We start from the raw sequence: 22948 nt of genomic DNA on the forward strand, positions 1-22948 counted from the left end.
TGCTGCCTGCAACATAGATGCAATGTCTGGTGGCGCTACGGCCATCTTGCAACCCCAAGGACAAACCCATATGCTAAAGATAGCAGTTAATAGTGAGCACAGCATTAAAAGGACAGATTTAACTCAAGGACTTAAGAAACCCTCTGAGAAGAGAACAGGGTTGACTGGGGTCGTCCGGGGCCGACAAGCACCCTCACTGCCCCTCGGCAGGCGAGCAGCTCAGGCCTGGGGGACCGGTGATGGTGGCGCCGTGCCCTGAGCACAGGTTTCTTGCCTCAATGTAAGCAGAGAGGGTCATGTAGATCTTCTCTCGGTAAGGGGTGACCCGGTTCAGCAGGAGGGAGTTGTGCATGGAACTGTCCCACGCAGCTTCAAACTGGTAAAAGGTCCTGGAAGGAAGCAGAGACAAGGTAGAAGATAACAGGATGTGGCTTGCTCTCGGCAGGGCTGGGGACATGCAGACGGACAGACACAGACAGATGGGTGGGCCCCTGCAGGGAGAGCTGCTGGGGCCACAGGTCGGAGGCCCAGGGGTTGGTGTCCAGGAAGGAAGGACCCCTCCTTATTCAGGACCAGGCTGGGTGGAGGACTCTGGATGCCCCCCCAGGTTGAGCCCCGGAGCTCTCTCAGCTCCACCCTGATGGAGGGGAATGAGGACGGGAGGTTTCAGCCCAGGGCCCTGGAGCTGAGGAGGGAATGAGAGGATGGAGAGGAGAGGGGAGGGGGCTGTGACCAAGGGGGGGGAGGGAGGTGGCGGGGAAGGGAGCAGAGGTGAGGGAGGAGGGGAGACCGTGGGAAGGGGTGGCCGGCTCCACCCAGCCTTGGCCTGAGTAAGGAGGCGCCCCGGCCCCTCCTTGGACCCAAAGGGAGCCCTCCCAGCTTTGCCAAAACTCTCCACAGCCATCTCTCCACCAACCAATTCGCCCTCGGGGGAGGATGCCGGGGGTGAAAACCGGGGTGGCCCCTCGCAGATGGCATGGCCCCTGCTCACTGTGGCCAGGCCCCGGGGGAAGGCAGGGCCCCACATAGCACAGAGCAGGCAGCGGTGGCTTCTTTCTGTCCCCAGTCTCTAACCCATAAAGTAATGACCAGAACGTGAGCCAGTGGCCAGGGAACCCCTTTGGGGGCAGCTCGGAGCAGTCCCGGGGGGCCAACAAGTTGGTGACCTCCACACCAGGGCAGGGTTTCCTGTTATAGGACAGTTTCTGTTTTCTACCGTCTGATGGCAGAGCTCCTCAGCTCTTGCCTCAGGCCGGATGCATGTTCTGAGGACTGTCATATTTGAGCTGGGACTTTGCCTCAAGCCACACTGACTGCTCTGTGGGCTCTGGCAGCCCCCAGCCTCGCCCGGTTTCCATCCAAGCATCCTCACAGAGACACAGTCGAGAAACACGTGAACACAAGCAGCCGGCCGCAGGACACGCCCCGACACGGCCCAGCCCTCCAGAGGAGCCGGCCCCACCCGGTCGTACAGAGGGCGGGAGGAGAGGCCGCGTGGGGGTGGGACAGAGCCACGGCCACCCCTCTCTCCATGGCGCGGGAGAAGCAGCGGGACAGGGCACGGCCACTGCCGGACACGTCACTGAGGAGGAAGACCCAGAGGAAGGACGTGAGGACAGCGGGGTAATCGCAGAATGGGCAGAGAGCGCGGGGAGACATCAGAGGAGAAAGGAAATGGAAAATCAGAAGAGGACAGACCAAGGGAGCGCGGAAGAGAAAAGTGAGCTGTACCTAGTGTCACTTCCGAACGAAAAGCTAAAGGCAGAGGCAGCCAGGACACACGTACACACACAAAAGAGATTCACAGGTCAGAACGAGCACCGCCACCCGGCCGGGTACAAGCTAACTGACACAGAGCAGGCGGGGCCGAGCCACACCGGCCGCGGGGCTGCTGACCGACCGCCGTCTCACAGGGCCCAGATGCGGCCCGTGGGGCACTGCAGACACCCCCTTCCCCCGGGGCTGCAGGGACAGCCTTGGGTCCATCCCCAGCAGGACCAGCTGGACACACCTGGAGCCGCCACCCAGACCCAGAGGGACGCCCTCTGTCCCAGGGCTCCCCAAATGCCCCAGCTCTGAGAGTCCAGCCTGTGCACAGAGCCAGAGGCCCACTGTAGCCCAGCTCAGAACAGGTGTCCCCCGTCAGCCCAGCTCCAAATGCCACTTCACAGCATGTGACCTGGGCGTCACCAGACATCTCCACGCCCTGCTTCCTGGACGGACGACGGGCAGCCCCTGCCCTGCCTCCTCAACACGTCCTGCGGGCTGAGGAGCTGAGGACAGGGCCTGGGCAGCATTACTGTCAGTACCAGTCCTCACCCCGGAGGCCTGACCGCGCCCTGGGCAAGGCCCCGCCTGAGGTAGGCTCTCCAGCCCCAACTCCTCCCACCGGCCCAGGGCCTGGCTCAGTGCTGCCCCCTGCCTGCCTCCTCCGACGTCACAACGGGACACGGCCGGCTTCCTCCTGGCTGCAAGCGCTCGGGGCGTGAGGACCCAGGCGGCCAAACGGGAGGCCCTGAGCTTGCTGGACGGGGTGTGGGAGGCCCTGACCGCTGCCCCCTCGATCACCTGGCAGGAAACTAAGACCCAGTGGGGCTGAGAGGGAGACGGTGCATCCAGGAGGCGACTGGGAGGCGGGAAGACCACACCAGGACCCCCACTCACGAGCAGGCACAGGACCCGTCCGGGCGCCAGGCCATCCCGGAAGCGTGCCCCCTCCCCTGCGGCGCTGCTCACTCTATCCGGGCGACATCCAGCCAGCCCCCCAGATACAACTTTAAGGGGAATGTGTGGCCCAGACATGGGGTCCCTGGACCCGCGGCACATGCGCCACCGGGAACCGGTCAGAAGTGCAGATTCTCCGGCCCCCACACCCACGGAGGCAGAAACGCTGGGGCGGGGCCACCTCGGGGGCAGAGCATCAGAGCCCCCCATCGGCTCAGCACCGCCACCATCCCGCGGACCCTTTGGATCCAGCCCCGTTCTGGGGAAACTGGCCAGAGTAGGGACAGCCCAGTCCCTCCCACCAGCCAGGCCCCACCCTGAGTCCTAGTCCTTCGCCCTTTCATCTGCGTGCGCGCTCTGGGACCCTACTTTAAAGAAAGGGCAGCAGGCAGGCCAGGCTGCCCCACAGCGGAGCCCTTGGGGGTCCCTTCAGGGACTCCCGCCAGATGGAAAATGCCCACCAGCACAGTCCTGTGGCAGAGTGGGGGCCCAGCATCGAGGAGCCCCTCCCCTCAGGCTGACTTCCGGACTCCAAGTGACCCTTCCAAGCCTGGCAGGGAGGGGGGTCTGGATGAGGAGGCCTGGCAGGTGGCTCTCCTCCAGCCAAAGGGGTCAGGCAGCAGGGGCCCAGAAACAGGGCCACCCCCAATTCAGCTCTGGGACACAGAGCGTGACGTACTAACAAGCGAGGACCCACGCAGGGGAAACTGGAAACTCAGTTAAACAGAATTTTGTTAACAAAGAAAACGTCATGTTTGTAAAATGTCCTTTCCATCTTGTTTCTTGCTCAAACAGCTGTGACTCCGTGGGCCGGGACAGTGGTCCTGCCACAAGCAGGCTGCGGGGACGTGGGCGGGCGTTTCGTTTTCCCTGGGGTCTGTGGACAGGGAGCCCGCGTCGGCCCTGCCTGTGCACGTGTGCGGGGCGCAGCAGGCCCTGGGCTGCCCAGAGGCCCCGGGGAGCTGGTCCTCATCCCGGCGGGGCTGCCCAGGCGGGCGGTGACGGAACCTCAGGGCTCTCAGCACGAGCACCTGGCCATTCCGTACGTGACGCTACCTCGCCTGCTGCCGACGGGCCCGCCGGCATTTAGAGACTTCTGACGAGCGTCACAGCCTCGTGTGCCAACAGGTGGGCACGGCGGGCACCCTGATACGAATGGGTCTGCTGAGAATCTGAAAATTAAACCCCACGCTCAAGGTTTCAACCAGAAACGCGTTATGCTTGGGAAGTACGTTTCTCAAAAAAGTGTCACCCTCAGGAGTGGCCCGGGTTCTGGGGAAGGTGATCTGATGGGCAGACGTCCAGGCCTGAGCCCAACGGACCGCAGCCAGGGCAGCCCCGTCCGGTAGGGACCCTGATCCCAGGATGTGGCCTCACAGCCGAGAGCAGGGGAGCGGCCTCAAACCGGAGGCTCTGCTCAGTGTCCGGGCGCCACGCACGCGCGGCCGAGCGGCCGCACCCACCGCCCGGGCGAGCTCGTAGACCAGAGGACGGAGGGGGTGGAGGACCGAGGGGGTGAGGGGACACGCGGAGCCCGTGGCCAGGCTCTGTGCTTCCTGGGGACAGACTATTCCTGACTTAGTCTTTAGTCCCCCTTTCTAACACCCCGGAACGTGGCGCAGGGCACAAGGGGAACTCGACCAGACCCCCCACTGGACCCTTCCCGGGGAGGCTGCGGCAGCCTTGGGGCACCTGGGCCACCTGTCTGGAGAAATCAGGCCCCGCACCTGGTGGGACGGGTGAGGTCACCGTGAGCCGCCCTCCTCCCCAGCCTCCTTCTCAACACCCCACGCTCTCAACGGTCTTGAGGACCCTTCCTGCTCCGGGCAGCTGGAACCCTGTGCCCCAGGCAGGAGCCGGAGCTGGGGGAAGAGCACAGGGGGCGGGAGGTCTGACCCAGCCCTTCGGGGATCCTGGGCCGTGTGACAACCTCTCCTGATCGCCTCCATGGGTCTCGAGGGCTCCATGCGGCGGGCGTGAGACCCTGGTATCTGAGGGGGGCTCCTTTGGCAAAATGCGTGTGGTTAGTATTAAAAAAAAAACAGGCTTTTGCTCAGGAGGTATGCGTTTTAAATTAATTAGACGTATTTTAAATTAAATACTAACAAGGTAGTAGTGAAAATAACCACACAACTTACATTAATAAAGTTCCCGCTAAGAGATTCTCATGTTCACCTCCCTTAATCTCACATCCCTAGGCAGGCGTGATAAAATCCCCATCCTGAGGCGGAAGGAAAGCAAGTTTCCAGACGATTCCGCCACCTGTCCACATTCACACAGCCGGCAGGGGTGCCGCCCCCAGTCCCCGCCCTGCTCCAGACGGCTGGGACGGGACCCTCTGCCCATCCCCAGCACCACCCACCGCAGTGGTGTCCTGCCCCACAAAACACGGCCTTGTGGAGGACGCACGGGCCTGCGTCGTGGGGCTCTGACCCCTCACCCTCTCAGCGCCTTGAGCCCCCTGCAGGCCAAGTCCACGGGGGGCCAACGAGCCCACCTGTGACACGGGGGGCTGGGCCCCCTGCTCCGGTGCAGGGGTGAGGGCCTCCTGAAGTCTGGGAGCTGGCAAAGGAGGCCCCGCTGGGAAGGAGGGGCTCCCCCTCCCCTCCGGGTGCCGTGTCTCCTCCTCCACAGGGTGTGTCTCCGCGGCACCCAGAACCTTGCCGGAGGCAGGAGGTATCTGCAGGGGGCTTCCAGGACCAGCCTGAGCACACTCTATCACGGGGGGCTGGCTGTGGGAACGCACGCTGGAATAAAACGCCCGCACAGCCCTGTGTGATCGTGCTGACGGGCCTGGACGTCTCCACTCATCGGGGAAGCAGCCCCTAAGTCGGGTCCCCGCCGGGGAAGAACCTGAACCGACGGGATCCCACCCCAGAGCCTTCTGGGAACAGGGACCCTGTCTGGGCAGGCGGCAGCCGCCTCGGCCAGCCCAGCTCACCTCCAAGATCAGCTGGCAGGCTGCCACCTCCAGCAAGCCCTCCAGACTGCCTGAGAGGCAGGCCCCTGCTCTGGGCCCTCCTCCACGGCCGTTTTCCTGGACAAGGTCCCTGCCGCACCCAGCTGCGTGTCCCCAGGGAGTGCACGGATCTGTTCCTGGAGTGGGTGCACACGCCGCCGTCCTTGGGGACACACCAGCAGGAACCACAGCCTGCTCGCCACCCCGTGGGGCCTCAGCTACAACTGCCCGGGGCACACGCACAGTGACCCTCTGTCCCGACACATCACACATGACCTGACAGGGACACGGCCTCAGCAGGCCCCCCACGCCCCAGGCTCCATCCCGAAAAAGGGCGGACACCACCCCACCCCCGCCCTGCAGCTTAAAGGCTCACACTTCGCGCTGGAAGCCTTCCTGCTCCTCCTTTCATCTTTCAAAACAGGGAGCCCCAGGGCCACAATCCATCGGGACTCAGACCCTCCACGCAGAACAGACTAGAGTCTCACGGACAAAGTCGGAATCACAGACTGTGAGGCTGTCCACCCCCAGGGTCTCGTGGACCCTGCGGCCGGCCACCACAGGCCCGGGCCTCTCTCACGTTGTGGAGGGATCCCCTGTCCGTCCCCGGCCCAGGAGCACGTGCCTCGAGGGTTTGGACCTGGGACCACCTGAGTGAGTCCAGAGACTGGGCCCTTCACACCTTGACCACCCTCCTGCTTCCAAGAGGGTGTGCGGTGGCCACGCCGGGAGCATGGCTGGAGCCGCCCGCCCGGCCGAGCGAGGGGCTGGCACCCGGGCCTGGGCGGTGCAGAGCGGGGAGGTCCCTGGCCGAGCTGCTCCTGTCTGCCCCCCGTCCTGTGCCCACTGCGGCCCCTCCCTCCCTCTTTTCTCTTTCACTTCGAGGGGAGTGGGGCTGGTGCAGCCAAGGCAGCCTGGCGGGCCAGCCTGCATGCGGGCGCCTGCTCCCGCTGTCGGAGGGAGGGGGGAGAGGGGGACAGGCAAGGCTGGGGGGTGTGGGGGGAGCACGGGAGGCCAGCCAGTGTCTACCGAGGGCAGGAAACTACCAAAGCAGCCAAAATCAAGAGTGGGGTTAGAAGGGACTCAGCCAAGGGAGGGTGATGGGGAAGGAAGCGGAAGGAAGAGAAAAATAAAAAAGGAACTAAAACAAACGGAGAGGGTGGGAGAGACAGGAGGCAGAGGTGAGCAAGTGTGGGGAGAATCCAGAAAGCTGAAATGAAACCTCGGGGCTGCGGGGGCGGAAGGAGAGGCTGAAAGGAAACCAAGGGCACAGATGGTACCTAGGCATGTCCGAATCAAGAAACTGCCTGCAAAACACAAACAATCACAGGTTAGTGAGGGCCGGGCAGCCGGGCAGCGGGGCAGCGGGAGCGAGCGCGGGGCAGCGCGGAGAGAAGCCGTCCGCCACGACAGGCCCACCCTGAGCCGGGGAGGCTGCAAAGCACGGGGCCTTTGAGCGGGGAGGAGGCCCAGGCTGTGGCAAAGCAGGTGGCGGCCGAGGCCCCGAGGCCCAGGCCAGGCCCGGGTCTCTGAGCCTCCGTGCCTCTGGGGGGAGAGGGGCCGGCCCGGTCACTCGCAGGGCAGCCGGGCCCGTCGCAGCTCCAAGGGCGTCAGCCACGGTCCAGGGAGGAGGAGGGCCCTCGGGAGGACGGTGCCTGCGGGGCCCACCTGCTGAGGAGGGTCCCTGAGCCTTTTCCAGGCAGGGCTGGGGCCGGTGCTGCCCTGGGGCCGTATGGCACGGGCAGGAGCCAAGCAGGGGCCAGAGCAGCTACGGCAAGCACCGCGGCCCCGCCCGGGGACGCACGCCCCTGCGCCTCGAGGGCCCTGGCTGGCCTCACTTCCCACAGCCCCTGGGGAAAAGAAGGGGGCCGCCAGCGATGGGTCCTCTGGCTTCCAGGAGCAGGGCGAACCTCTTTAGCCAAAGCCCCAGTGACCCCAGGTCCAGCCCGCGGCCGCGGCCCCTCTGCTGCCTGGGGACCGAGCCAAGGAGGAGCCCCTGTGCCCCGCAGCTGCCATGCTGGCCAGAGGACAGGAACCCAGAAACGCGGTCCTCAGCACAGGGAGACCGTGCATGGCGGGAGGCCCAAAGGCACCCTCACCGCCGTCCCCCACCCCACTCCCTTCCTCGCCCCAAGAATCTAGGAGTCGCTGGGGCAAAGGAAGGCTCAGAGGTCAGGGGAATGCTGAGGTCACCCTCCAGCTCCAAAGCAGCACTCAGCACGGCAGACAGACCCCTCCCTGGTGACAAAGGCCCTCGCGGGCCCCACCTCCCCCCGGGGCCCAGTCCCTGACGGCCCGCGTCCCTGCAGGCAGCCCACGCGGGTGGGCCCTCTCTGCTGTGTCCCCAGGGTGTGCTCTCACGGGGACAGGCCCCCCCCACTGCGCCTCACCACCGCCCCCAGGTAAGCCCAGCCTGCCTGTCATGATGCCGCCCCCGCCCCCCGTGAGAACACCCCCCAACATTCTGCACCCACCCCCTGTCTCCTCTGGGCATGAGTTCAGGGTGAGTTTCTCCTGGAAGGTTCTGGGGCGGGCTGTCGGGGCCTCTGCCCCTAGCTGCCTGCACTGGGGATGGCTCCCTACAGCCCACTCTCCGGGGGTCTGCGAAGAAACCGAGTTCCGTCTGGACCCAGACCCTTTATCCTTACGGACCCAGCTCTCACTGCCAGCGTGGGGTCCCCCCACCCCACTCCAAGCACACCCAACCCTCAAGATGCTTCTCCTGCAAACGCAGCTGCGGAAGACCACGGAGACGCCCATGGCTCAGGCTCTGGGTCAGCGCTTGGCTGCCCCTCAGGGGTCGAGCCCTCGGGGCTCAGGAGCACCCTCCCCGTGTCCCCAAACCCCCAGAAAGCAGCATCCCAGACAGAGCCAAGCCCGCCGACGTCCCCCCAGGAGGGCAGCGCTCGGCCGTCACGCGCTGCCGCCCCCGCTGGGCCCCCAGAGGCCTCCCCCTCCTATCCCACCCAGCCCGGCAAACCCCCACAGGCCTGCTCTGTCAGGGCTGCCAGGGGCCCCGTCCACGGCCCCAGGTGTGGTCAAGCTGAGACTGCCCAGGCTGCAGAGATCTCGGCCATCACCTGGGGGCCTGTGAAGGACCAGCCCAGTGACGAGGAACTTGTGCCAAGCCGTGCTGTTGGGCAGAGCCCGCCCGGGACGCCAGACAGCCGACCCAGAGCGACCCTGAACTCCTCCAGGACCCCCGGCCCCGGGACCCCTGCCAGAGGGCACCGACGTGCCCGCAGCAGTGTGGCTGGGAAATCCAGCCTGCCTGTCCGCCCCAAGCCGGCTGCCCCCCCACCCACGGAACTCCCGAGGACAGGGCCAGCTCATCCGCCTGCAGCTCCCACGGGGCCCCTCCGTCCAGTGACCGAGTGAACCAGAGACGGGACGGTGCGCAGTCGCGCCGGGGGACGTTGCGGCCGCGGGCCCCCACTCTGCACCCCTTCCTGGAGGGGTCCGAGAGCAGGGCCTGGAAAGCTGTGGACTCTATGCGGTCAGGCGGGCCAGGCAGGCGGGCTGAGAACACACCCTGGGTCCTCCTCCAGGGAGCTGGAGCAGCCCTGCCGCCGCCCCCCCGGGGACTCACCGGTCGTCCTGGGCTGGGTAGATGTATCCGGACGAGAGGATGTTGAGAGACAAGATGTTGGGGTCGATCAGGGACTCGTCGGTTTCCGGGGTGTTTCGGATGCGACCTACGGGAAAGGGGACAGGCCGCACGTCACCTCCCAGGAGGGCAGGCGGGGCACTGGGTCCCTGCTCTCCGCTTCTGCCTGGGCCAGAGCTTCCAACGTCGAAGGCACGTCATGTGGCCCCCACGTGGCCACAGAGCACCTGGCGAAAGGCAACACGGGGGTGGCGGAGGGCGGACAGGGAGGCCCCCACGAGGTCTGCAGCTGCTATGGTGCCACCTGTCAGTGGACGTCCTACCATCTTTCCTCCTGAAGCCTAAGTTCTGAGTGTTTTAGTTTCTCAGCCATCAATAACTCTTGCAATATCTCCCCAGCCCCAACTGAGAGATTCCAATCCCTCAGCCTAGAAGTCCCAGGACTTCCTACCTGCTGGAAAGGAAATCTTAGCAGGATGAGAAGGAGAAAATGTTCCCTCTTCTCTTTATACTTAAAAAAAAAGGAAAAAGAAAGAAAAGAAACACTATCTGGGTCAAAAAACTCTCCTTGCAAGAAGCATTTCCAACAGAGCCCTCTAGGAGGCCGGCGCTTGGCGGGGGTGGGGGGTGGCAGTGACTCTGTAAAGGCACTGGAGCCACCCCGAGTCAGAGCGTCCGCCTAGCGGTTTCCTTAACAATTTCTTGCTTTTGTAAAGATGGTCAGGTTGACCACTCTGCTTCCTCGAGGAATAAATGAACACTGAGTGTTCTTTGTTAAGCCAGAAAGGAATCACTGGGCCTCTCCCCGCCTGGCTACCCGCCCCCACCCCCAACTCCCGCCCAATGCACGGAGCTGAAATAAACCCCAACACCAGGCCAGAATTCTGAGTCCACACGCTGGAGCAGCCTGCTCCACTTCCTGGAACCTTCTTGCAACATCTGAGTTCTGGGAGGAGGCAGGTGTGTTTCCAGCCGTGTGTCCCTGCAGCCTGCGTCACCCACGGCTGCAGGCTAAGGCGGGGAAGGGCCACATGGCCCCCTGCTGGGGAGGGCTCAGCTGCATAAGAGACCTGGCCCCAGTGCCAGCCCCACCCCTCCTCACCCCCCAGGGCGTGGGCTTCAGCAGAGGCTCTTTGGAGGGACTCTGTCCGCTCAGGGTCTGCCCAGGTTCTCCACCTGCAAAGCTGATGCCCGCAGAGCTCCCGGTCAGGCCGAGATGTCCACTCACAGGTCTGCAAGGTTTATGCAGCCCAGAGAGGCAGAGCCCAAACCCCTTAACCCAGGAGTGGGGGCTTTGGTGTTCATACCAACATCTCCCCAAATTCCTTTCAATAGCACACTTATCCCCACCCCGCCCAAACACACAAACACCCCTGTTTGCATTTTCAAACAGGATGTGGCTGGGGGAGCAGAGAGAAAGGTAGGATCCCAGGACCAGGGCCCGGCTCCCTAAGGCCAACAAGGGTGCAGCCTCTGTGCAGACACGGGGATGCCGGTCACCGTCCCAGGGATGAGGGTAGCAGGGTGGGATGTCAGGGAGAGGTTCTACCAGGACCAGAAGCTCTTCGCCCCTCTCCCAGGCTGGAGCCGGGTCAGTGGGCGGTGTAGACCCTTCCCTCTGGGCAGAACAGGCTTGGGGTGAAGGTGGCATCCTTTCCCACCCACATATGGTACGTCCGTGAGCAAGTTGGGTGTCTGTTTGATCTTCTTCTTCAAACTGATGCACTGCTTTTTAGATTTTCCCTAAACAACATCTGAAACGGGGGTGTGTGTGCTTGTTCTACCATTTCTTTGATTTGTGTGAAAATAGATACAAAATGTCTTAAATAAAAGCATTTGTCCTGCGACCCCCAAAACCTCCCTGCCCATAATCCTGCACCTCGGGGTGCAGGGCAATGGGCCCCTTGTCACATCCCTGCGACTGCACCCTCAGACCCCCCTGCAAGCCCCAGGGACTCTGCCCTGGAGTTGTTGCCCACCACCACACCAACGCCCGGGGCGGGGCTGCCACGGGACCCTCAGCTCCAGGCCAGGGTGGCGTGGGTGGCTTCACGCAGACGGCACACTGGAAGGGACAGCAGTCCCTGTCCTCAAATGGAAACTGGGAAGACAAAGTCTTTACAGAAATTCAGCCAAGGAAACATTTCCAGCAGCTGAGAGAGTTCACGACATGAAGTTACAGAAGGAAAACAGCCAGGCTCCTGGGCGATCTCGGTGAGCTGAACCGTGTCCCCCCAAAAAGACGTGTTGTAACCCCGACCCCAGAATCTCAGAACGTGACCTCATTTGGAAATAGGACCTTGGCAGACGTGATTAGCTGAGACGCTGACACACAGGAGTCAGGCGGACCCTCATCTAAGTATCTATGCCCATGAAGATGGAGGATTGGGTGATGTGTCTACAAGCCAGGGATTCCCCGCAAACCACTGGAAGCTGGAAGAGGCAAGGAAGGATTCTCCCCTGAGATTTCAGAGGGAGCGTGGCCCTGTTGACAGCTTTATCACAGGACTTAGGCCTCCAGAACTGTGACAGGATAAATTTCTGTGGTTCTAAGCCACCCAGTTTGCAAGACTTTGTCAGGGCAGCCCTAGCAAGCTAGTACAGTGATGAAACAGAAGTCTGGAATCATCACCTGAGTCCAAGCTCTGTTTTTCAGGTGAGGGACTGAGGCACAGAGAGGTTAAGTGACTTAGCCAAAGCCACACAGCAATAGGGGCAGAGCCGTGGTTAGAACTCAGGCATCTGGCCAGGGGCTGGGGGGGAGCGGGGTGGTCTGTGTTCTTCCTGCCAACCCAGCCCCAGCCCCCAAGGCTGCCCCCACCCCCTCACTCACCCACGACCAGCTCTCGCACTTCCTTCCAGCGGATGTGGCTGCCGGTCTCATGCAGTAGTGTCACAGTTATCCGTCTCTGGATGCCCTGCGAAGCACGAGGAGCGAGGACACAGTCAGGTGGCTTGGGGGCCACAGGGGGGTGGGGCTCGAGGCTGGTGCGGGCAGCAAGGGCTTCACACCTGGTGCAGCAGGAAAGTCCCCATACACGGCATCCCGCCACGGTGGTCCACCACTGCAGGGATGTAACTGGGAGAGAGACGCGAGAGGTGAGGGCCGTGCCCCTCCTCCCGGCCCCACCCCACCCACCGCACAGACACCTGGCCCCCAGGAGTGGAACGGGTGGAAACGGGGAAAATCCAGCTGCTCCCTCTGGCAAAGGTGGGGCAGCCCAGTCCAGGGAGATCCACGTCAGCTGGGTGAGAAGACCCACCATGTGCCACCTCGACCAGCCCGCCGTGCCCTCCCCGCTCCACAGCCCCGGGCGCCCCAGCCCATCCCCAGTCAGGGCAGCACGGGCTCGGGACTCACTCGCCGTTGGCCTCCAGCTCGCAGATCTCGAAGTAGACCAGCAGGTCGTACTTGCAGTGGCAGGGCCCAGGGCAGGGCCGCGTCAGCGTGCTGAGCTTGGTGGCAGGCACTGGGGATGACAGGGGAGAAGCACGCCCTGGCGGGAAGCGGACCACTCACGTGCCGAGGGCGCGCTCCACGGGGAGGCCAGAGAAGGGGCACCTCAGGAGCAGCCAGGACATCGGCCCCCAAGGGAAACCACCAGCAGACCCCGCCCCAGGCCCCAGGGTTCGCCCCTCTCGGGGCACAGACGGGCCTGAGGAGCAGACATGAATGCAGGCTTCTCTGTGCCCAGTGGGAGGGGTGCGCGGCCACACACACCCGGGCACAGGCCCCGGAAGAGGGCAGGGGCTTGAGCCCCACAGACCCAGCAGGACAGAGGAGCCCTGCCTGCTCAGAGGCCCCACCACCGGCCCAGGACCTTCCGCTACACCACCCTCAGCCTCAGCCCAGGTACCAGCCCAGGCTCCCGCCTCCAGCACAGAGTAGCCCTGGCCCTCGGCTCCCACCGCCCTCCACACGTGGTCAGCTCCTGATGCACAGGCCCTGTGCCCCATGCGCCCCCCGCCCACCTCCATCCACAGCCCCTCCTCTGTCAAGTCCCACCGGCGCCCCACTGCATCACTGCAAATGTGCATCTGACTGCCTCCCTGGAGCCGCAGGGAAGGATGAGCAGCCCGGAAACACACGTGGCCAACGTGAGACCCACACAGGCCAGGATTACGTCCACAGGTGGTCGGCAGGCCTGGAGGGGCTGGTGTGTGTCCCCCTCGCCCCGAGGCACCCTCAGTCTGCAAGGGTCACCGCAGGCGCAGCCCTGGAAGGAGCAGTGGCACCTCCTACACAGCACCCCCTTGGGCAACCGTGCCAGGGATGACGCCCCCTGACCTCGAGGGGCCTCAGCTGCACTGCCCCCCAGCACTGACTGTCTGGTCTTCTGACTGTGTCCCTGGGCTTCAGCTTTTGTCATCGGGGCAGGAAAAAAACCCTATCACCTCTTTTAACTAGAATCCAACTGATCTGAAGAGCTTTCCCACGGCTCACCCGCTCCCAGGGCAGGGTCTCTGGGAGCCAGGCGAGGGCACTGCCTGCCCAGTGCCCTTCCTCCAGGGACCCCACTGGCTCGCCCACCTCTAGCCTCAGCCTCCCGTGGACCAGCCTCCTGGTCTGCTCTCATCCCAAACCTGGCCCATCCTGCGAGGTTCAGCTCAGATGGCCTGGCTCCAGGCAGCCTCACGGGGCTCCGGGCAGGTGCCACCCGACTGTCGCCCTGCTGCCCTGTGTGTGCCGAGGCGTAAAGGACGTCCCTGCGCCTTCACCCCGGGCCCCCGGATCCAGCGTGAGCCCCTTACTCCACGGGGGCCCCGTGAGGCCTGGCGGGGGCAGGGTGGCTCCAGGAGCCTGAGCGAGCACACACCCATCACCGGGATGGCGCTCAGCCGTGGGGGGCCTGCCCACACGGGCACCCGCTCGCCCAGGGGTGCAGCCAGCAGCGCCCCGCCTACCTGGTTTGGACAGCGGCATGACCCGCGGGAAGTGGCGGCGTGAGGGCCTCAGGGGGCTGTGGGGACAGAAGCACCAGTGTGAGGTGACCAGAGACGGGTGCCCACAGGACCCCGAGCTGGAGCGGGGAGCTGGGGGCGGGGCTGGCCGGGGAGGCCCGCAGGCTACCGGCCCCAGGCCTGCACCGACCTCCCTCCCCGCCACAGGGCCTGGGAAAGGCCTGGTCTCAGGCCCTCCACCAGCTCAGAGGAGGAGTGCCCCTCAGGACCCCAGGCCCGCCTGAGAGGCCCCACGAGGCCCTGAGAACGGGGGTGAGGGCCGGGGGCTCCCAGGACAGGGCCCTGCGGCTCTCCCAAGGACAGACGAGGCTCCTGGGGCCAAAGGCCCCGAAACCAGCTCCTCCCAGGGCCCTTCCCTTTCCCCGGTACCCCAGATGCTTCCGTCTGGGTCCCGCATGTCCGCTGAAAGGGGACATGGAGGTGGCAGCAGGGGGTCCCACCATCCCTGACGCCTATCGGCTGTTCTCCCCACACGCTGCGGGGGGTGGCCTCAGAGGGGACACACCCAGCCCAGCCTGCAAGCCCCCGGCAGGCTGCCGCTACAAGGCGGCAGGACGAACGGCCCTCATTCAGTCTGGGGAGCCGAGGACTCCAAGAGTCAAACCGTGGGGGCCCTCCAGCAGAGTTCTCGGGGGGCCGTGAAGCCGTCTCCCCACGGGCCACCCCGGCCTCCTCCAGCCCAGTGCCCAGCTTCCCCTGGCCCCGGGACAAGGCCCACGCGCAGCCCCGCCCCAGGTGCCGACAGCGACTCTTTAAGGCACTCCTCCTCAGGCCTCAGGCGTCATCTCTGACCCGCCCCGGGTCCTGCGTAGGCCGGGAGATGGGCCCCGAGAGGCGCACGGCTCTGCAGCCGTTCAGGGCCCGGGCCGACCCTGCTGGCCAGGAGGCGGAGAGGTCCCGACCCCCACGACCCCCTGACCCTCCGACCCAAGGCCGCTGACCTGAGCACGTCCTTGCAGAGGGGCGGGAACGGGTGCTGCTGGTAGTGACCGAAGACCTCGAACACGATGGGCTGGCTCTTGATGTACTCGATGAAGGACTTGGTCACCTCCACCGCGATCTGGCGGGAGGGGCGGCCAGGCCATGGTCAAGGAGGGGAAGGAGAGGCACAGAGGTAAGTGCTCAGCCTCCACAGAGGACCCAGCACTCCAGGCCCAGATCCGAGACCCCCAGCCAGGCTGACCTCTGCCCACGAGGCGGACCGCGCTCACTCCTCACCTAGGTCTGTCTGGCCCACCTCTCCTCACGTCACACACCCAGTGGACAGGCCACCAGGCGGCGACCCCAGGGCCCTCTCCCCAGGACAGAGGGGGCTGGGGGCCACCGGGCTCAGCTGCTTTCAGAGCACAGAGCTGGAAGGGGGGCCTCTGCCATCCGGCCTGACCCTTCTCAAGCCCTCGACCACGCGCCAGGCATCAGGGGTGGGACCACCCCCCGCCCCCCGTCCATATGTTTAGAGACAGGGTCTTCACAGAGGCGATCAGGTTAGAATGAGGCCCAACCCAACAGGACTGGCGTCCCTGAAAGGAGGGGACGTTTGGGCACAGGCAGCACGGAGAGAGGATGTGAGGACACAGGGAGAAGAAGGCCACCTAGGAGCCAAGGAGAGAGGCAGGCACAGGCTCTCCGTCACAGCCTCAGGGGGAGCAGCCCTGCCCATCTGGATCTCGGGCTGCCAGCCTCCAGGGCTGAGACGTGCCCCGTCTCTGCTGCTGACGCCCCCAGGGTGTGGGGCTCTGCGGGGGCAGCCAGGAAAGGATTCCACCAAGCACACCTTCAGATCTGGAGCCCCTCTCCCTCGAGGGTCAGGACAGGCTAGCGTCCTCAGGGCCCTTCTGAGCAAGGCCTGCGTGCCTGCTCAGGCCACACACCCACAGCCGGGCAGCTCAGGGTCAAACCCACGCTCCCTGGCGGGCCCCCAAGGCCTCACTGTCCAGCAGTTTCCGTCCTCACACCAGAAAGCCTCTGCTCTCCTGACAGCCTGTCCGGAGACACGGCTCGGCCTGCAGCCTTCCTCACCTCTCCGGCTTCTGCCTGGGCACCCCGCAGCCCTCCGAGTGCCCTGCACCCACCCAGCCCCCGCACCAGGCCAAGGCTGCCTCGCCGGCCACCCCAGACACCGCGCGTCCAGGTCCGCGTGCGACAGGGCGCCCCCGGGGGCTCTGATCTGCCCCCGCTGCCCAGCACTGGGCTGGTGTCCAGAGAGGGAGGAGCAGTGAGGGAGAGGAGGCGTGGAGCTCGGGGAGGCGGCACGAACCCCGAGCCCCGGGAGGGGCCGATCACGGCGGGGGAGGGGGCCCGGGGACGTACGTTCTGGACGTGGTAGAAGCCGAGCGGGGGCCCCCTCCCCGTGTTCTTCAGCGGCTCCGTGGAGAAGGCCTCGTCGTGACGGTGGATGAAGCTATGAGTGGGGGGAGACGTTTGGCGGGGGCGGGGCCTGGGCACGGGGACCACAGCGTCCGGGGGCCGCCGGGTGCCCCCCGCGCCGTGCCAAGGCCCACCCCACACCCCGCCCGGGTACGAGGCTCACTTGAACTGGCAGAAGATGTCAGCGTATTCAGCGGAGATGCTGGACGCCTGCAGGACGGTCACGCGGAAGGTGAAGGTGCTGCCCAGGCCGAGGTGGTCCAGGGCGGCGTCCGGCGGCCCGTCCAGCGCGGCTTTCTCGGGGCTGTCCAGGAGGCCCTCCGGGGTCGCCGCTGCTGGGAGCCAAGGGCAGAGGGGCATGGCAGGACCCGAGGGGCTGCAGCCCAGGCTCAGGGGCTGGTCCTCACCGCCCTTGCCGGGCTGAGAGGCCGGGGGACCTCCAGGCCCTCGCGGGGCGGGGCCGTGCCTCAGAGCCCACCCCGGCGGCTGTGGGGACCCACCTGAGCAGGTGTTGTTGTTGACCTCGTCGGCTGAGGGCCCCGCGTCGGCGCCCTGGCCCTGGCCTTCCACGATCCGCAGCTCCTCCTGCGAGGTCCCCGAGCGGGACATCCCCACCACGGGGCAGGACTCGGACTGGAACTGCGTGGGCAGCAGCCGCGTCAGACAGAGCTGGCCCGGGTGCAGCCACGGCAGCTGCACCGGGGACCTGGAGCCTCGTTCTAGGCCCGCCCCGCCGTGGACGGACACCCGCCTCCCCAGGCCTGTCTCCCACACTGTCGTGGCCTGCGTGCTTCCACAAAGTGGGAAAGGGCGGTGGGAACCGGTCTCCAGTCTCCAGCTCTGCCCCCTCCCCTCAGCCAGGGCTCCTCCCTCAGCTCCTCGCGCCAAAGGCAGGATGCAGGAAGGCTCTCCCACTGGCTCTCAGGGCCCTGGCCAGGCACCCCCCGCCAGGTGCCCACAAGTCTCCAGTGCCCCCTCTGGTGGCCCTCACTCTGTGCCCTCCTGTGCACCCCCAGCACTGACGACCCGTCCAGGAAGGATGGTTAGCACTGAGGTTCAGGTGGGGCAGGGGGTGGCCGGGTGGGGCCGGGTTAGGAAAGGGCCCAAGGAGGAGAGAGGAGGAGCCGTCCGGTCTCAGGGGCGCCGAGGGGGACCCTCCTCCAACTCCCTCTCGCCTGAGAGCAGAAAGGGGAGCCCTGGGAGGAAGACACTGTCCACTGTCCCCCCGAGTGAGGCCAGAGCGCTGAGCTGGGCTGGAGGCCTGTCTGCTGGTGTCCGTGGCCGCACCACCCGTGCATGCTACCTTCTCAAAATGCTGGTCGTCGAAGGAGATCTTGGCGGTCCCCGACTGGCGGACACCGGAGCCGTAATCAGGGGCCTCTTCATCGGCTGAAACGGGAACCGAGCCGATGGTGAGGGCCCAGCTGGCCCCCAGCTGGCAGCGGCAGAGCTGCCGGGGTGGGGGGAGGGCACGGGAACCAGGACGGGCTCTGCCCCGCTTGGGGGGATCCCCGACACTGCCAGCTGACTCCGGAACCACTGGGGCGCCGTCCCGGGCACACGGACCACCAGCCTGCGCTGCCCCAGGGCCCAGAGGCGGCGACGTCCTCAGCATAGCCTGCTCTGATGGGACCACGAACTCTGCATTCTCAAAACCAAACTTTGGACCCCTGCCCGATTCTGCAAGCCCTTCCCACAGAAGGGCCCTCCCCCAGCCTCAGATGCTCCAGCAGAACCCAGGGGTCCTCCGGGCCCCACCTCCCCCTCTGGAGAGCCTGCCCCACCAGGCCCTCCTGGTTTCATCTGGGGATCTCACCCGTCCCTCTGCTGCCACCATCACCCGTGCAGACACTCAGCACCTCACACGCTCTCTCACCCCCCCCTTCACAGAGTGTGGGGTTCCCCGCCGTGCTTGGGACAAAACCCCAACCCTTCTGCTGCCTAGCAGACCCCAGATCTGGCTTTCCGCAGCCTCCCTGGCCCCCAGCTCCAGCCACTCTGGCTAGATGCCACCCCAGAAGACTTCACAGACCCCAGGGGGCTCCGACCCTCTATTCTGGGGTCTTGTGGAGGTTGCATGCTCTCCACCCTGGCCGCCCGAAGGCCCGTGGCTCTGCCCCACCACCGCCCAGGGCTGGCCCAGGGCCCGTGCACAGCAGGTCTCCGTGTGGGGAGATTGAACCAGCCGACCCCTGCCATGGTCGGGGGCAGAGACAGGCGAGACCCCTGAAGCAAGACACTGTGGCTTTGTAAAGTCCCCTCTCCTCCACCACAGCCACCAGACAGGGGACATCAGGTGTGGCCCAAACAGACAGCGTCCACCTATAAAGCAGCCAGCTCAGTGGGGTCTGCTCAATGGGGGCCAAGGAAGAGCCCAGGGAGGACGGAGCCCCCGGAGACCGCAGGGCCAGGGTCCCCCTTGAGGGATGAGAGCAGCACGAGATGTTCCCAGCATCCCTGTCACCTGGCTCTTCCCTAGAGCCGCCCCCACCCGCACCCCAGGCTGCCCCTTCTCCACTGGGTCCCCGGGGGCCTCAGCACCATGGTGGCGTGACTGGGAGGTGCTGGAAAGAGCACCTGGAACTGCGGGGCAGTGAGATTTTGGCACAGCGGGGCCCAGACATCCAGGGTGGGGTCGCGTGAGCCACCCAGTGGGAGCACAGGCCACACAGGCTGCTCACTCCCCGAGCCTCCCTGTCGCGGCCTGGAGCCACTCTGCAGCCACACACTCTGTCTCTGCCCCGTTCTCGCCCCAAGGAGCCTGGGCCACGCCGCGGAGACGAAAGAGAGTCCCTTGGAGGCACCGGGGGCCCGAGGACAGAGACCGGGGGGAACGGCCATGACAGCACAAGCACCAGGCCTTGTGGCCGAGCACTCCCACACCTGTGTTCTCCCGTCGCCATGAAGCTTCAAAGCGGATGCCACTTTTAAGGGAGCAAACCAGGCTCAAAGGTATTGTGAGGCGGGCCGGGAAGGTGACTGGGCGGTGAGAGGGTGTCTGCCTCTGCAGTGAGGGGGGCTGTATCGCCAGGCCCACAGTGGAGAGGGGGTCCACGGCCTCTGGGGACACAGGCCAGCACATGAGAGGCCAAGGGGTCCGAGGGGGGCAATGCTGGGGAATCGGGAAAGGCTTGGGGGCTGCAAGTCTGCGTGCCTGTCCTGGGGCCGAGACGGCGGTGGAGGGGAGCGGGGGAGACTCCTCTGCACCAGGCTGGGTCTGTGGGTCCACCTGGGCTTGCCCGGTGGGGGGCCTGAGCCAGAGGGGGCTGGCCTTGGCCTGCACAGCCCCGGAGGTCCCAGCCGACCGGGAAGAATCCAGGAGGCCGGAGCCAGGAGCCGGGCAGCAGGGGCTGCTCCCGCGGGGAGAAACAGGGGAGGCCGGGGGCCCGGCCGGGGTTGGATGCACACGGACCACCGTGCGAGGCCCGCAGAGGTCTCCCCACCAAGGGGCCCCGTCGGTGAAGGGACACAGCCAGCCCGGGCGGCCCCGCACGCACCTGAGATGGCCTGGACGGCCACGCGGAGGAAGCCCTTCACCTCACCCTTCTCGCTGACGATGGCCACACGGTGCACCAGGGGCACGGGGTACAGCAGGTTGCTCAGGTACACGAAGGCCCTGGGGGGAAGCGGAGGCCGCGGTCAGGGCCACCCCGCCGCGCGCTGTGACAGGTGGTGGCGGCAGCAGGGCCCGGGCTCACGACACAACACTGCAAAGCAGAGCAAAGCAGGGCAGCCAGGGTCGCAAGCAGCTGGGCGGGCAGGCAGGGGCGGGGCGGGGCGGGGCGGGGGCGGCCCTCGGCCGCAGAGGAGGCAGGAGGAGGCGGAGGGACAGAGGAGGACGCGGGCGCCACGGGAGCAGAGGCAGCGGTGAGCGGGGTGGCCCAGGGCGAAGCCCGCGGTCTGAGCAGAGACAGCCGAGGAGGGAGGTTTCAGCCTGCTTCAAGGAGGAGGACCTGGGGACCCGCCTCGCTGACCTACGACCCTCACGCTACGGCTGATGGCCACCCGCCCCTGACGCTCGCGGACCCCACAGCGGAACACAGCTCACAATTCCCTGAGCCTCTCCAGAAACACGGCGGGTGGGAGCTCCAAGACGTCAGCAGAGACAGGGCACCCCCCCCCCACCGGGACCCGGGGCGTTGGCCGGATAGAGCCCCAAGGACGCCTCGGACCCCACGGCGCCACCTGGCCCGGCCTCTCCGGCTCCCAGGGCGCCCAGAGCCCCCCTTCTCCCGGGCAACTCAGCTGTGTGCCCAGCTGGTGCCAGCACAGGGTGGCAGAGGCCGCGTCACCCGGGGGCTGCCCCGCTGCCCGACCCGGCCAGCGTGCGGGAGTCACACGGGCAGTCAGGACGACAGAGGGGACCCTGGAGGAGCCTGCGCTGCGCGGCCAGGGGGGCAGGCGGACGCGAGCACACCTCCCGGCCATTCAGGGGCACCCTCCACGTTGGGGGACACCCTCCTTTCGGGGGCACCCTTGCCTCCTGCCCTGCTCTGCCCTCTCCTCCAACTCAGAGGCGTCAACCTGGCAGCCTCTAGGGGTGGGTCTTGGGGGTGGTCCTGGGGGACCGGCACGGCTTGGGCAGGATCTGGACACAAGAGGGTGGGAGGTGCTGGGGAGGAAGTGCAGAAGGTGGGGTGGGGGATGCCCAGGCCCTTGGCCGGGGATGGGGGGGGGGGGCAGGGACAGAGGTGAGAGCAGCAGGGAGGAAGGTGGGAGAGGTGGGAGTCTGCTGGCCAGGTGGGCGCTGGTGCCGGGTGCATGGTGGTGGGAGCCGGGAGGACGGGAGGAGAGGCGTGTCACCCTGTCACCCTGCCCCTCGCCCAGGCTGAGCGGCTGCTGTCGCCCACACCGAGAGCCCCAGGGTCCCCACTCTGGACCCCCTGTGGCAGGAGGCACGGGGAGGGGCTGTTCCCCGGGGGCCCTGGTCCCAGGCCCTGGCGTCCCCCCTCGGGTGGGCTCCTGATCTCGCCACCACCACCCTCCCCCGGAAGGTCAGAAATCTGAGCACCGTCCTGGCGCGTGTCTCAGACCTGTCAGTTCCACCTCAAAAGTCTCCCTGACACGCGTCACCCCGGCCTCCCTCCCGCTCCCGCACGGCCCCTCCGCCACCAGAGGGGCCCTACGACGCGCCCGGACTCCCACCCGCCGTGGCCTCCAAGCTCTTTGCGTCCGAGAGGCCGCGGAGCCCCTGCAGCAGCCCCGCCCCACCCCCCTCAGCCCTGCTCTGGCCACAAGGGCGCCAGCCTCTCTGTCCCCGCCACGGCCCCCAGCCGCCCACCCCTCAGCGTCCAGGCCGCCTTCCTCACAGCTCCCCGTCCGTCTGAGTGTGCCAGTGTGTCCAGCTCTGTTGACTGTTTTTCGCTTCTTGGGCACACGCGGGCCCACACGGCCCCATCAGGGAGGGCGTGCTGCCTCCCGGGCCCGAGCGTCACCCCGGGCCACCCTCCTGGGCGAGAGGAAGCCTCTCTTCCCCGGCACAGCCCCTTCCTTCTACACACTCCTCGGGAGCAGCGTGCGGGTGGACGGTGGGGGCACCTCTGCCCGTCTGGGGGTGGGCATGGGGGTGCTGGGGCGCCACTGCCCCTGACCCTCCACTAAGGCCAGCAGAGCCAGCCCTGGCCCTGGTCCCAGAAGGACACGGAGGCCCAGAGAGCAGAAGCCCTTGCCGCGGGAGGGCTGGCCTCTCCCAGCAGCCCCTCGGGACGGGACGGGGGCGGCCCTCCCTCGCCGGGCAGCTGGGCTCCTGGCCAAGGGCCTCTGAAATCGGGAGGAGGGGGCACTGCCATGAAACGAGCAACGTCGCAAGGTCCAGAAGGGGACCTGGAGGGGACCTGGGACTCCGGCTGCGGGAAGACGTGCAGACCTGCTGTGCCCCCGCCAGCGTGCTGTCCCCTGGGTTGGGGCACCACCCAGCCACCCCACCCTGCCTGAGAGAGCTTAGGGGACGGGCTAGGACGGCGCCAACCTGCAGGCCCGCGTCCGCACCTGCTCTCCAGCAGGTGGAGGGCCTCTCCCCTGGGGCACTGCCCGCTGCAGAAAGCCCGGTGTCGGGAGGCTCCCAGGAACCCCAGGCACAGCCGGAGGGAGGGGCCATGGCCTGCCACCCCACCCTCACCCTACAGGGACCCCACAGGAGGACCCTCAGGGAAGGCAGGGACATCTCTGTCTGTGGGCTGGGGGAGGGCACGGTGCCAGGCACGGGGTCCCTGATCAGCACAGCTTTCCGGAGAGAGAGTTTATGGGCTGTGCAGGGCCACCCGGCCAGGAGGGAGAGCCAGGCTCAGGGCCAACCCAAGGCCCCCGGCCCGCCCAGGGCTGCCTTCCTT

General features: G+C 66.2%; 1 protein-coding gene across 17 annotated transcripts in view; it reads right to left on the reverse strand.

Annotated features, from left to right (window-relative positions):
- KIF1A (kinesin family member 1A) overlaps positions 1-22948 on the reverse strand; it is a 67925-nt gene that overhangs the window by 10196 nt on the left and 34781 nt on the right. For 8 of the 17 annotated variants that reach the window (XM_057745656.1, XM_057745654.1, XM_057745644.1 and 5 more), the window contains 12 exons: positions 20117-20235; positions 17923-18008; positions 17120-17258; positions 16783-16951; positions 16563-16653; positions 15194-15312; positions 14196-14251; positions 12652-12760; positions 12303-12369; positions 12124-12208; positions 9273-9378; positions 275-389 (listed from right to left, as the gene is read on the reverse strand). In XM_057745656.1, the coding sequence (XP_057601639.1) occupies positions 275-389; positions 9273-9378; positions 12124-12208; positions 12303-12369; positions 12652-12760; positions 14196-14251; positions 15194-15312; positions 16563-16653; positions 16783-16951; positions 17120-17258; positions 17923-18008; positions 20117-20235 (1261 nt within the window). Of the gene's footprint in view, positions 1-274; positions 390-1731; positions 1756-6963; positions 6991-9272; positions 9379-12123; positions 12209-12302; positions 12370-12651; positions 12761-14195; positions 14252-15193; positions 15313-16562; positions 16654-16782; positions 16952-17119; positions 17259-17922; positions 18009-20116; positions 20236-22948 lie in introns of all 17 variants that reach the window. The other 9 variants (XM_057745652.1, XM_057745642.1, XM_057745641.1 and 6 more) reach the window with 2 other exon arrangements.

This window comes from Hippopotamus amphibius, chromosome 8, assembly GCF_030028045.1.
Source record: "Hippopotamus amphibius kiboko isolate mHipAmp2 chromosome 8, mHipAmp2.hap2, whole genome shotgun sequence".
NCBI classification, from domain to species: Eukaryota; Metazoa; Chordata; class Mammalia; order Artiodactyla; family Hippopotamidae; genus Hippopotamus; species Hippopotamus amphibius.